This window comes from Pongo pygmaeus, chromosome 21 (assembly GCF_028885625.2).
Source record: "Pongo pygmaeus isolate AG05252 chromosome 21, NHGRI_mPonPyg2-v2.0_pri, whole genome shotgun sequence".
In the NCBI taxonomy this organism is placed as follows: Eukaryota; Metazoa; Chordata; class Mammalia; order Primates; family Hominidae; genus Pongo; species Pongo pygmaeus.
Window position 1 is genome coordinate 65,178,691 of NC_072394.2, and position 13,966 is coordinate 65,192,656.

Consider the following 13,966-nt stretch of genomic DNA (forward strand, 5'->3'; position numbering starts at 1 on the left):
GCAACCTGTGGAAATGGAGGTGTTCACCAGCCCAGCCCCTCTGCTGCACCTCCGGGCCAGGCTCCAGGCCTGTTGAGCTCCACTGCCGAGCCTCACACCTGCCCTGCCCGGCACCCCTCTCCCAGCCGCTGGGGACCTGGGGGCACTGGTGGTCCTGAGCATCATCAGGGCCTGGAGATGTCCTCGAGGGCACCTGGGGGGACGCAGTGGACCGGGGATGTTTCAGAACGCAGAGGATAGCCGGAAATCGCTAGGAGGGTGGTGACCAGCAAGCAGGGCAGGGCTTGGAGACCCCACAGGTGATGGGCGGGGGGAGACGGGAGACCCCACGGGTGATGGGCGGGGGGAGACGGGAGACCCCACGGGTGATGGGCGGGGGGAGACGGGAGACCCCACGGGTGATGGGCGGGGGGAGACGGGAGACCCCACGGGTGATGGGCGGGGGGAGACGGGAGACCCCACGGGTGATGGGCGGGGGGAGACGGGAGACCCCACGGGTGATGGGCGGGGGGAGACGGGAGACCCCACGGGTGATGGGCGGGGGGAGACGGGAGACCCCACGGGTGATGGGCGGGGGGAGACGGGAGACCCCACGGGTGATGGGCGGGGGGAGACGGGAGACCCCACGGGTGAAGGGCGGGGGGAGACGGGAGACCCCACGGGTGATGGGCGGGGGGAGATGGGAGACCCCACGGGTGAAGGGCGGGGGAAAGGAGAGTGGGTGAGGTTCAAGGCTTTATTTCACTCTCCCTGTGCCTTCATTTGTCTGTTTTAGAAAAGATGACATCGCATAGAAATGGGGCTGGAAGAACTCTGGAGGGACAGTTTCAGGACGAATGGACACACTCCCGAAGCTGGTGCCAGACAACTGTTTTTCAATATGAGGTGGTGCGCTGGGGGTCTAGCTGGCTCACAATGTTAAAAATATTTTTGAATCAAATTGGAAGACTTAAAATCCAGGTTTCTGGCATTGCTGGAAAAATCAGGGCTTGTCGTTGAAGGGCAGCCGGACGGAGGTGAGGATGTGCTCCCCGCAGGGCGCTGTGGCTGCCTGCCCCGCTCCTCCGCTCCCTGTGGCCTCCCGACGTTACGTCACGGGCCATTCACAGCTGCGTCAGGCAGGTTGCCTCTCGCCAGCGTCACCCATTAAGGTATCATCCAACCCAGTGTGGAGGGGGCTTGCAAGAGAAAGAGGGGTCACTAACAATTCTCCTGGGACAAGAGACTAAACTGCGTGGCCCCAGATACGCCAGGACACGTGGCCACGTCGCCACCAGCCCCAACAGCGCTTGGATGGGTCAGGACAGGGCTACCAGACAATTCACTCTGCCTGTCAGAAATGGTCATGATACACAGATTCAGCTGGAACAAGGCCCTTTCCCATCCCCTCTGGAAAAACTGTCCAAACAAGTGCGTAAGTCTGTGATGACTGCAATATGAGCGGCTTCCCCTCGGCGGAATCCTGGCACCGTGCACGGCCCGCACTCCTATCCCTGGCAGTCCTGCACCCGTTGCGGGAAAAGTTCTCTGCACCACAGCTCCGTCTATCCATGTGGGCAATGAAGGACAGCCCCTCAGGAGGGGCCTCAGGAGGCCCATGTCCAGCTGCTCCCCTCATTCCTCTCCCCTGCTTGGCTTCAGGTGCTTCACTGGGAATCTTGGTTTTACACTGGGAGGTTGATTGTTTTTCCCCAACTGCTACAACTTGTAAACATATTGACGGTGAGCGTTGATGACGGAATTCAAGCTGGCGGCGGTGCCCTGCGTTGGCCTCCGCCGCAGGGGGCCAGTGTGGTCCGGAGCCTTGGGCCGCACCTGGGGAGTCCCTTGCTGTACGTGTGGTGGGAAGCTGAGCCCTTCCCTCACCAGCCTTCTTGCTCTGGGGCCCGACTGCCGTCTGTCCAGAAGGCCTCCCCACCACTGTGTGGAGACTCCAGGAGACCCAGTCTCTGGCTTGGGGGGCCTGCTGCTCTCTGCTATGCTGGAGCAAAGCAGGCACGGAGGTGACTCAGTGGGTGCTCTGTTCCGGGCTGTTCCCCTGACATGGGCTGGCCTGGGGACCTAGGCCAAGGCCAGCGCACACCAGGCCTCTTGGCGCAGAGCCCCGCTGAGGCCAGCCTGGGGGCTCAGGGCTGTGGAGGGGAAGGCAAAGTCCTCAGGCTCGAACTTGAACTCCAAGTGGCCGGGGGCAAGGGAGTCGTTCTCCTGGCCGGAGGCCTGCAGGGACAGGAGTGCGTGAGAATGCGGTGTGGGGCGTGGGGCGCGGGGCGTGGGGCGCGGGGCGCGGGGCGTGCGGCGTGGGGTGTGAGAATGCGGTGTGGGGTGTGGGGCGTGGGGCGTGGGGCGTGGGGCGTGGGGCGCGGGGCGTGCGGCGTGGGGTGCGGGGCGCGGGGTGTGAGAATGCGGCGTGGGGCGTGGGGCGCGGGGCGCGGGGCGTGGGGCGCGGGACGCGGGGCGTGCGGCGTGGGGCGTGCGGCGTGGGGCGCGGGGCGCGGGGCGTGCGGCGTGGGGCGCGGGGCGTGAGAATGAGGCGTGGGGCGTGGGGCGTGGGGCGTGGGGCACGGGGCGTGCGGTGTGGGGCGTGGGGCGCGGGGCACGGGGCGTGGGACGTGGGGCGCGGGGCGCGGGGCGTGGGGCGTGGGGCGCGGGGCGCGGGGCGTGGGGCGTGCGGCGTGGGGCGCGGGGTGCGGGGCGCGGGGTGTGAGAATGTGGCGTGGGGCGTGGGGCGTGGGGCATGGGGGGTTGGGGGTTGGAGGGCTGGGGGAAGCTGTGGCCTCTTAGGTCAGGAGCTCCCATGACCAGGATTTGCCGTTAGGGACCCCCTGATGCCCTGGAATGGCATGGGGGACGCCTCATGAGGCACTGGGGTTCCGCCCACATCTGGCACAGAGCCAGCTCTAGGGGAAGGGCCACCATACTGATGGCCAAAGGCGGCCGGTGTGTCCAGCCCACCTGCTGGAAGAGGCTCCCAGGGGCTCTGATGGGATCTGACTTGGCCAGGGAAGCACAGGGGCCCCAGCTCTGGGCACCCCACCCCAGCCCGCCCCCTTACCTGGGGGCCCGTGCCGGGCCCAGGGCACACTGGGGACTCCAGGCTGGGCTTGGCTTTCGAAGTGGCTGCTGAGCTGTCAGTGCTGCGGACAGCAGATGGGGAAGCCAAGGCATTCCTTGTGGATCCTGGAAGGGAAGAGTGGGTGTTTACAGAGGGGTCAGGTGTGGCCTCACTTCCCCTTCCTGCCATGTAGCCAGGTCTCCTCTGGCCCTGGCCCAGAGAGGTTTGGAGACTCCTCACGGTCACACTGCAGGCGTGGGTGGTGGGGCCGGGCATGGCTTCCTTGGCCCCACCTCTGCCCCTGCTGCCCACATGCCGTCGCCACCCTGGCACCCCACACCCCTCCAGCAAGGTCACCACAGGGCAGAGCTAGGGGCATTTGGACTTCCAGAGGACCGTGCTTGAACCAAACACACAGCTCTCATGACGGAACCGGGGGCACTGAAGGCCACCCTGCAGGAGGGGGGCTGACCGCGGGGCCTGGCCACGCACCTGAGGAGCCCCTGGCCTTGGCGATGGTCTTTGGCTTCCGCTTCCGCGTCTGGATGCTCTCCTTCTTCATAGCCAGAGGCCGCGGCACCTGGCAGGGGTGGCGAGGGTGGAGGCTGGTCCCATCGCTGCTCACCCTGGGCCCCTTGCACAGCACCCCCTCATTCCAGCCCCCCAGAGCCGGTCACTCCTGAAGCTGGCTGTGTCCTCACAGCCCTGGTGGGTCAGCTGCCAGCTGGGCTGGGTGAGGGGGAGCCCGTGGAGCTGGATGCCCATCCCACCGTCCGACAGAGCTGCCAGGGGCCAGAAGGCACCAGGGGTGCCCAGAGGGCGGGAGCAGTGTCCTTGTCTGGCCCAGGCTGAATGGCTGTGGTGAGCCTCAGTCAGCGCGTCTGTGCCGTGAGTGTAATAGGAATAGCCCGGGCCCCCGGGGGTGGTGCTGCTGTCGGCCGGGACATGTGTGTAAAACAGCCCAGGGTCCAATAGCCATCCTGCCGGCTCCTCCCCAGCCTCTTGGTCTGGGAGTGGGGAGGGCGCTCGCTAGGAGGCTGGACAGGGGCCTCCCCGCCCTGCCCCGGGCACCACACTCACCCCGTGCAGCTTCATGTAGAGGCCGCAGGCATTGCACACGGGCTCCCCGCCCTGCCCCGGGGACCACACTCACCCCGTGCAGCTTCATGTAGAGGCCGCAGGCATTGCACACGGGCTCCCCGCCCTGCCCCGGGGACCACACTCACCCCGTGCAGCTTCATGTAGAGTCCGCAGGCATTGCACACGGGCTCCCCCTCCGAGTTCCGCCGCCACAGCGTGGTGTTGGTCGTGTGGCAGTTGGTGCAGCAGAGGCCGGCGCGGCGGGACGAGGACTGTGGGGGCAAGGGAGACTGGAGTGAGCCCCAGGCCGGGTGTGCGGCTGGAGCAGGGGGACGGAAGCGAGACTCAGGTTGGCCTTGCGGCCACGCAGAACCCAGTGAGAAGGTGTTTGGAGCATGAAGGTTGTGAGCTCTGCAATGGACCCACCTGGCAGCTCTGCCTGGACATGCTCTCGAGCCCTGGGAAAGGTAACTTTACCTTCCTGGGCCTCAGTTTCCCCCCCAGTAAAAAGGGGGTGATAACAGACCCACCACAGGCCAGTTGTGGGGTTCAGAGCCCGTGGGGGCCAGGCACCTAGACATGGCAATGGTTTTCCTGTTGTCCCTTTTAGCACCAACCCTGCGCCTGGACCCCACGATTCTGCAGTGGAGCAGCACTCCAAGGCCACAGGGCTGCCCGGAGGCCAGGACACAGCAAGCATCAGGGCCTGTGGTCCCCCTGGACACCTGCCTCCCAGGCCGGGGGGCCCCACCGGACACAGGTTGAGGGCTCTGGGTCCCACCTGCCTATGTCTCCCCATTGCTGTGCACTGCGCCTGGTGTTGGAGCAAGATTGGACCCATCTGGAACCTTCCAGAGGCTCCAACATTGCCTCCCTCCTTCTTGTGGCCCTCAGTAGAGACTGACCCCCAATCTGGCAGACCCGGGTCCAATCAGAGGTCCCGAGCCTCCAGGGCCCCAGTCTGTGAGCTCAGTTGGGGCTCAGGAATCTGAACCGAGGGAGGCCTGGGAGGCTCGGAGCTGGCTGCCTGGGGAGTCCCTGTTGAAGGCGGACCAGGGGCCTCCCACCAGCTCAAGCCAGCCTTTCTCCCACTGGCCTCACAGGTTGGTGCTTGGAGGGTGGTGGTGTTTGGGAGCTCCAGCCCAGGGCCCCAGAGGCACCTCAGACTTGAAGCCCTTTCCCGAATCTCAGAGCACAGCTCTGCTGGTGGCACCACCCTTCCCAGCCACCTGTCCCCAGACGTGGTTCTCCCCGGGGGGCTGCTGTTTCTACCCCCAGCCCCTACCCTGACCCCATCGGTCCCCCTCCCTCAGGTTGCACAGCCCCTGCCTGATCCAGGTCCCCGGCCTCTCTTGCCAGGATCACAGTGGTGGCTCTGCAGGAGCTCTGTCCTGCCCTCCCGGCGGCAGCCAGGGCCAGACGATCAGTGTGCCTCAGGCACAGGACGCAGCCCATGAGGACGCAGCCCCCACACTCAAAGCCATGCCCCCAGATTCTCTAGCCAGGACAGAGCCAGAGAGCAGTCACAAGTGAGCCAGCTACACTAGGGGAAAAGAATCCATCCTGGACGAGGGCTGAGTGGACCCAGCCAGCCTCAGCTTCCCCGCCTGTGTCTGTTACTTACGTGAGCAGATGCAGCCAGCCTCAGTTTTCCTGTCTGTTACAGCCCACCTCGGTTTCCCCATCTGTTACAGCCCTCTATGAGCAGACACAGCCAGCCTCAGCTTCCCTGTCTGTTACAGCCCTCTATGAGCAGACACAGCCAGCCTCGGCTTCCCTGTCTGTTACAGCCCACCTCGGTTTCCCCATCTGTTACAGCCCTCTATGAGCAGACACAGCCAGCCTCGGCTTCCCCGTCTGTTACAGCCTGCCTCGGTTTCCCCATCTGTTACTGCCACGAGCAGACACAGCCAGCCTCGGTTTCCCTGTCTGTTATAGCCTGCCTCAGTTTCCCTGTCTGTTACTGCCATTAGCAGACACAGCCAGCCTCGGTTTCCCCATCTGTTATAGCCTGCCTCAGTTTCCCCATCTGTTACTGCCCTCTATGATCAGATGAGGGCCGGCCTTGCTGACCATCTCCTGCCTACCCTCCCCCCAGGCTGCTGCCAAGGGCACAGGCCGCCCTGTCAAAGGCCTGAGTGGGAGAGTGGGGGCCTCCCTGCAGCCCTGAGCACCAGCCAGCCCCCAAACTCAAGGCCTCCTCGACCCCCAGCCACAGCTGCCAAAGGCTCTGGGAATGCTGCCCCTGCTTCATCTGGGGCCAGGCCTCCTGTCTCCAGGCAGGACCCTGTCCTGAGCTCCATGACAAAGGGGCAGAAAGGAAAGGAGGGGGCCAGGCCAGTGAGGCTGGGGAGGCTTGAGAGGTGCCTCAGCTTGCATCTCCTGGCCTGACTGGGGAGGACAATGTCTCCCATCCTGGGCCGACAGCATCCAGCCACTCAGGGTCTCCAGTGGTCTCTCTGCGGGGATGCTGGGAGTGAGACTTGTGCTCACGCTGGAGGGCCCAGCCCAGGCCCCAGCAGAGCTGGAAGGGAGACGGTGCCTGGTCCCAGCTGGATGGTGGGCACCCTACGTGCAGGAGCAATTGAGGTCACCCAGGGCCCCCAGCTGGTGTCTCTCCCTGGGATGCCCCCCGCCACACCCTGACGGGTCTAGAAGCAGCTACTGTTACTGGACAGGATTTGAGTCTGGTCCAGCCTCCCTCTCTTCTATCCTCATCAGGTGCCAGGTGCTCTGGCTGCTTTCTTGGTGGCCTCAGGCCACTGTCCAGCATGAGGCACGGTCTCCTTCCCACCTCTCGGACACCCACCCATCCGTCTGTCTTCCTGAAGTGGAAAGAAATCTCCCCCAGGGCTGCGAGACGGATCGACCCAGCATGCCTAGGTAAATGTGAATTTCTGATACATGATGAATCCTTTGTCTCCTGCAGTATTTGGGACATGAGTGCTAAAATATTTGTGTTTATTTGAAATCACATGGAACCGTATGTGGCCTGGAGTTTATTTGCTGACTCCCTCCTTGTGCCCCAGCAGTCTCTGCCTTCAGACTGAGGGGCATCCATGGCCCAAGGCCCGTCCTCTTCCCTGAACTGGCGGGACCCTCGGGTCTGGGACCGGCCATCGCCCCTTAGCACACACAGATAGGGGTGCACACACATGAGCACACTCCACATGTCCCCCCACAGCTGCCAGCATGCCCCGACGGAGCCACGTCTGAGACACGGGTTGTGGAGAGAAACAAGGTGGGGCGCGCAGGATGTGTGTGGGTTGGGACAGCCCCCAGCAGTGGGCACGCCCCTCACCTGCACCCCTGCGAGTGCCAGGGAAACACCTGGAACCCACCTTGAATGTTTTCACAGTGAGCATGTTTCATGTCTATCAAATTAAGAAAATGGAAAAAACATGGACCTCACAACACTTTTCAAAGTGCATCTTCACCTACCCTTTCCTAAATCTTCACCAGATTGCCATTGTACGGGTGGGAGACTGAGGCTCAGAGGAGCTGCGGGACCAGAGGAAACTGGAGAGGCCCAGGGTGGACAGAACCGCCCCCCTTGGCCAGATACTTCGGGGACACGCTCCCAGCAGCTTGCCCGCGCTGGGGCTCCCTGTGCCACCATACCTCGACAATGCCTTCATCTGTCCCCTCCTCACTACCCAACAAGCAGCCTGGCCTGGCCACGCTCAGCACCCTGCCCCCCAGGCCTCTCTCCTGGCCGCATTTTGTTTTTCTTTTTTGTCGATTCTTTTCAAAAGAAATCAGACTTCAAAGCCTGCTTGCGCGCAGCAGAGCCGCTCTAAGCACCAGGCCCTGTGTGCATCTGAGACATCCAAATAAATCAGGCTCTGGGCAGGGCTGGGCCCGGGCCGGTGCTGGCGGAAATTCAAGGAGGGCGGGAGGGGGAAGGAGGTTCGAGCCTGGCTTGGAGGGACGAAGTGCACATGCCGGGAAACACTTCGGAGTAAAGGTGCAGGTCACAGCGACCCGCAGCGCAGCAGCCTCCTCTGAGATGGAAGACTGGGCCGTGGACAACCAGAGGCTGCTGTGCCGCAGAGTCTGAGCCTTGGGGACGGGTAAGTGGCTGGGATGTCTCCAATTCAAAAGGGGAGATGCAGTAAGCACTTGATACAGTGCCCATGCCCCTTGCTGGCTGAGGACAAACTGACTTGGGGACGTGGGTCTGTGAGGGGCTCGAAGGAAGGAAACCCTGGGGTTGGGTGGGTGTTAGGTGCCTGACTCCAGGTAAGGACCAGGCTTGCTTAGCGGGAAGGGACGCTTGGCTCCATGCGACACTGGGCTACTTCCTGGAGCTGGTGCCAGAGGTGGCCCTGGGCTAGGAGGTCTGCTGTCCGCACTGCCCTTGGCTGCCGGGCCCCAGGCTTCAGCCGGGGCTTCATCGTTCTTGGGGGTGGGCTGCTTGAGGCCCAAGAGCTCCCAACTGTGTCCACGCACAGAGCCAGACCATGGGGAGAGGACACGGTGGTCCCCACCCTCCGAGGCCTCTGATATTGGCAAGATGGACAGTAAACAGGGTCCTCCCCCAGGAGGCACCCCAAAGCCCACCCTGCATCCCCCAGACCAGGGAATGGAGGCCTCATCACACCAAGGGTCCCCATCAGCCCATCCTCAGAGCCAAGGCCGAAGCACACAACACCAGCTAATTTAATCTTCACAGCAAGGCGTGAACGGTTCCAAGTTCCTCTCCCCACTTCTCACATGAGGAGACAAAGGCTCAAAGAGCTGGGGAACTGTCTACGAGATGCCCCAGCCCAGGAGTCTGGGATCCAACTGGACACAGGTATTGCCCAGCTGGAAGACCCAGGGCAGGGCAGCAGGAGGGGCTCCCTCCTAGCAGCTCCTCCTGACACCAGTGTGTCCTGGTGCCCAGTTCAAGGCCTGGCAGGGGGAGAGTGGATACAGCCAGAGGAGGGGCAGCCCTTTGCATGAGTGAGGGTGGGGAAGGGACGTCTGGGCTGCAGTCTCACAGGAGCTGGGCTGAGCTCCCTACCACTTCTCTTTTTAAAAAAAATTAATTGAATCTAACTTAAAAAATTAATTTAATTTAACTTAAAATGTAATTGAATTAAAGAGAACAGAAGTTATTTCAACTACAATTTTTTTTTTTTTTTTTTTTTGTGATGAGGTCTTGCTCTGTTGCCCAGGCTGGAGTGCAGCGGTGCCATCTCGGCTCATTGCAGCCTCAGCCTCTCAGCTCAAAAGATCCTCCTGCCTCAGCCTCTCAAGTAGCTGGGATCATGGGTGTGTGCCATCGTGACTGGCTAACTTTTAAATTTTTTGTAGAGACCTGGTCTCCCTATGTTGCCCAAGCTGGTTTCAAACTCCTGGGCTCAAGTGATCCTGCTGCCTTAGCCTCCCAAAGTGCTGGGATTACAGGCATGAGCCATTGCACAGGACCAATTTATTTATTTTTAGAGACAGAGTCTCCCTCTGTTGCCCAGGCTGGAGTGCAGTGGTGTGATCATAGCTTACTATACCCTTGAACTCTTGGACTCAAGTGATCATCCTGCTTCAGCCTCCTGAGTAGCTGGGACCACAGGTGTGTGCTACCATGTCTGACTAATCTATTTTTTTTTTAATTTTTAGTGGAGATGGGTTCTTGCTATGTTGCCCAGGCTGGTCTCGAACTCCTGAGCTTAAGCAATCCTCCTGCCTCAGCCTTCCAAAATTCTGGGACTATAGGTATGAGCCACCGTGCCTGGCCCCTACCCCTTCTTCACCTCAATGGTTAACCCCTCAGTGAGGACCACATGGACACCAGGCTGGAACAGCACACCTGCGAGCACAGGCATAGTCACAGAAGCAAACAAGCCAACAGGGGGATGGACTCCTAGGAGCCTTCCCTCCGAGAGGCAGGCACAGGAGGAGGCTGGGCCTGCAGAGCCCCAGGCCCTAGGCCAGCTCCAAGGAAGAAAAGTGACGGCCGCCCCCGGCCTGTGGTCCTGCTTCCCACCACCAGCTCCACTGGGACCTCCCACGCTCAGGTCCTGGTCCCCCATAGCCCAGGGCCCCAGGATTTCCCCTCAGCCTGTAACTGAGGAATGTACAGAGCTGCACCGGCACAGGGCGCGAATCCAGGCATCTAGAACAGCCACCCCGCAGGACAGCGGCAGGAGGGCTGGCCTCCACCCAGGGTGACGGCGGGAACTGGCTGATCGACCCCACGTGGAATCCACCCCACCAGCAGAGGAGGGCTTGGTGCCCAGGAACATACCCTTGCTCAGCCTTCTGACCCAGGGGCCACTGTGGCCTCCTCAATTTTAGATAACTTGCAAATGACATCAACACCCCAAATCCTTATTTGTAAAATTACTTGAAAGTAAAGGTTTGCCTGGGAAAACGTATAGAACAAAGTAACTTTCAGCTTCTTCCAGCCTCTGGGGACTGTGCCCTGCCTGAGGCAAAAGTCCGGGCTCCAGAGTCCCCCACTCCCTGCTCAGCCACAAGCCAGGAAGAACCAAAAGTGAAAACAAGTTTTGCCCATGAGGCAGAGGACAGGCATAAACCTGATGTCCCTGCGGTCCCTGAAATATGGGTAGAAAGTGCTCCCCGAGGGGACTACAGACACAAAGACTCTCCAATTTCAGATTTCAAGGCCCTTCAATCAAGTATCCAGCAGCCACCTTCCCAGGTAGGGTCACCTTGAGGCCTCCGAGACAGGGCCAGGCCACAGCCAGCCACCACCGACTCATAGGGCTGAGCTCCTGGCTCCTGGCAGCAGCTCTTCCTGGACCCAGCACTGAGCTGAGCCCGGCTGACACCGTTGCTCCAGAGCCTGGGCTCCTGGCCCCCAGAGCGCTCCCAGGGCTGGGCGCTATGAGCTGGTGGCCCCTGGCATCCCCACTGGGGTCCCCTGCCCTGCCCTGGGCACTCTCAGAGAAGACCTGAGCCAGCCTGACCTGACTCACCAGGGTGGGCATCCAGGCTGTTTTTGGCACACTCCCCTACCCCCACCCCAGGGGCTCTGGTGTCGCCTGGGTGGATTGCAAAATGTCCCCTCGGGGGAGCACTGCGCCCAGGCGCCGCTCTGTCCAGCCCGAACTCACCAGGCGCTTCTGGGGCCGAACGAGCGGCCGGTTGACTCCGTTCATCTTGTGGTAGAGGCCGCAGGCATTGCACAGGTAGTGGCCGGTGCCATCTCGGCGCCACAGTGGTGTGGACAGGGCCCCGCAGTTGACACACTCACGACCCTCACCCGGGAACTCCTCCAAGAAGTCGGACACTGAGGGGACAGGCAGCTGGTGGGTCCCAGCCCTCCCTTCCCCAGGAGCCTGGCGGCTTTCATCAGACAAATAAATTTAAGGCACAAATTTTGTGCCTTAAATGTATTTTATTTTAAAATTTATTTGCTTACTTAATCTTATTTTTAAATTTTTAATTCACATATGATAAAATTCGCTAGGGTTGGTTTTTCAAGGATGGGGTGTTAATAAACAGAACCTGAAGACAGACACCTGGGACTCCCGGCTCCGGGACCAGGGGCCAGCACTGGCCTCTGCCTGTTTGACCTGCTGAGAAAGCAGGGTGTCTACACTGGCGGGGGAGGTGGATGAAGGGGTGTCTACACTGGCAGGGGAGGGATGAAGGGGCTTTATCTGGCAGACACTCTTGGGCTCCCCTGGGCTCTCCTGGGAACGCTAACCCCGCTGTCCTCCTGTTCTGCAAAGCGGGTCCATGACAGGGGTGGGGGGTCGGGAGGGTGGAGGAGGTGTCTTCTGTCAGCTTGTCTGTGGTCGCAACCAGTGTCCTTCCTTTAGAAGGCCAGCCCCGCCTCACAGCCCCCTGGGGCCGGGCTTCGCACACTGTGCGGCTGGGGGTGGAGGTCTTCCTGGTCCCCTCCAGGCCCGGCCCGGCGCCGGCGCGAGGGAGGCCCGGGCGCCGAGTGGGGGTGGGGCAGGGATCAATCATCGCCCCGCCGGGGGTGGGCGCCAGCAGCGGGGCTGTCCAGGGAGGCGGGGGCCAGGGGTCCTGCGGCTGCGGCTGCGCCCGCTTCCTGCGCCAAAGGGCCTGCGGGGTCCCAAAGGCAGCTCCGGAGCTGGGTGTCGAGGCCTCCAAGGTCCCGGAGGGACGGGATGGGCCCCTGCGGAGCTCAGAGGCGCCGCCTTCGCCAGAAAGTGACTACGCTGCAACCGGGAAGAGCCGCTCCCTTCACAGGCCGAGAATCCGATTCTCCAAACTGATACTCGGGAAGCGACTGAAACCAGGTCTCAAATTAAAATAAGTAAACATCCTAGAACCGAGACGAACGTGGCCACTTAAATAAACCGGTGTTTTGGACTTTATAAAAATCGTTTCCAAAACTTTTCAAAAAAAAAAACAAAAACAAAAACAAAAACGATTAACTATTGAGGCTCTACATTGGCACAATCCGGAATGCTGTTTGGAAATAGATGTTCCTTCTCATTGACAGGTTAAAACAGAATTCTGGATGGGTGTTTCTCGTGCGGGGTGTTACCCAGGTTTACTCGTCTCGCCCCGGGGCTGCTGGTGTCGCTCCTGGCAGGGAGGCTCGGACCGTGGGGGAGGATGAGGGGAGCGTTTCGCAGGGTGCGGGTTTGCACCCGGATTCGGCCAGCTCCTGGGCCCCGACACTGTGGAGCCCCCGCACTCACCGAAGGTGGGCCTGCGGCCTGGGAGGCCGTGCAGGACGCTGCCATCGAAGGGCCCGGCAGTCCAGGACTGGGCCACGTCGGGGCTCACGTAGGCCGGGTAGGTGGCGGAGTACGAGGTCCCCACCGGCCGCCCAAGCGGGGCCGCGAACTGTTCTCGAGGCAACAGCGCGCCCTGGTAGGTGCTGCCGTCTCGGCCCCCCGCGCTGCCGCCGCTGCCGGGCCCCGAGGGGCTGTGCGCGAAAGGGAAGACGGTGGCCCCGGGCGGGTGCGCGGCTGGCGGGTGCGGGCTGCCCGGGCCGAAGGCCGACGAATCCGCGGTGGCGGTCTGCGCCCAGCCGGGGCGCGCAGCGAGCTCGGGGGACTGCGGGCTCGGCTCACACCCGGACAGGTAGGACAGCATCGAGGGGACGCGCGCCGGCTGCACAAACATCGGAGAGCCGGCGCCCGGAGCGTGCAGGAAGGAGCCCGAGTCGGCGTAGGCGGCCTGGCTGGGGCTCGCGGCCAGCGCCAGGCTCTGGTACATCCTCCCAGGCGTGGTGTTGACCTGCAGAGAAGAGGGACAGGTGTGGAGGTCACGGGAGCTGTGCGCCCTCCGCCAGCGCCCGAGCTTGTGCCGGGCAGGTGCCGCCGCTTCGGGCAGCGCTTCCCAGTCCCCAGCCCTAGACGTTCGCGGGGCGGGTCCCCGAACCCGAGGGAGAGGAACCCTGGGGATGGGAGCGGCCAGCGCGTCATCCCCGGGGCAGTCATAACGCCGAGCCCAACCTCCTCCCCGACCGGGCCTCGGAGGTCCCCGGGGTGAGCTCGGTGGGGGCCTGGGAAGGACGGGCCTGGCGCGGCCGCAGGACGCAGGACCTGGAGAGCGGGGCCTCGCCGCGCCGGGAGGGGCCGGGTGGAGAGGGGCGCGCGGCTGCAGCCCGGGCTGGAGCACTTACCAGCGGGCAGGGAGGGCGGGAGGGCACGGCGGTGGCGGTGGGTCGGCGACCGGCGGGCCGAAGACTGGAAGCCCGGGCCGGTGATGCTCCGCAGCCCCCTCCGCGCCGCCCCGGCCCGCCCCCGCCGCGCCGCCCCTTCCCTCCCCGCGCCCGCCCCTCCTTCCCCGCGGGGTCAGCGCTGGGGCTCGGGCCGCAGAGCCACGTGACCCGGGCAGGCCCTGCTCGCGGGGCTTGGCGACAAGGACGCACGACACGGGGCGGCCAGCGCGGAT

The 13,966-nt window shown here is 62.7% G+C and overlaps 1 protein-coding gene across 1 annotated transcript; it reads right to left on the reverse strand.

Annotated features, from left to right (window-relative positions):
* Positions 1 to 722: 722 nt before the first annotated feature.
* On the reverse strand, positions 723 to 13,760 carry GATA5 (GATA binding protein 5). The gene is made up of 7 exons (XM_054467656.1): positions 13,695 to 13,760; positions 12,763 to 13,306; positions 11,197 to 11,372; positions 4,279 to 4,404; positions 3,545 to 3,632; positions 3,053 to 3,177; positions 723 to 2,217 (listed from the first exon to the last, which is right to left on the reverse strand). The coding sequence occupies exons 2-7, from the start codon at positions 13,283 to 13,285 to the stop codon at positions 2,062 to 2,064; spliced, it is 1,194 nt and encodes a 397-aa protein (XP_054323631.1). The 5' UTR covers positions 13,286 to 13,306; positions 13,695 to 13,760; the 3' UTR covers positions 723 to 2,061.
* Positions 13,761 to 13,966: the final 206 nt, after the last annotated feature.

What these genes read in the sequence shown, in the direction of transcription:
- GATA5 (XM_054467656.1), bottom strand. Translation starts at nt 13,285, where the DNA reads ATGTACCAGAGCCTGGCGCTGGCCGCGAGCCCCAGCCAGGCCGCCTAC. An exon ending in TCTACATGAAGCTGCACGGG is followed by an intron (nt 3,633 to 4,278) that starts GTGAGTGTGGTC and finishes CACCCCTGCCAG; the next exon opens with GTGCCGCGGCCTCTGGCTAT. An exon ending in GGCCCGGCACGGGCCCCCAG is followed by an intron (nt 2,218 to 3,052) that starts GTAAGGGGGCGG and finishes CTGTCCCTGCAG; the next exon opens with GCCTCCGGCCAGGAGAACGA.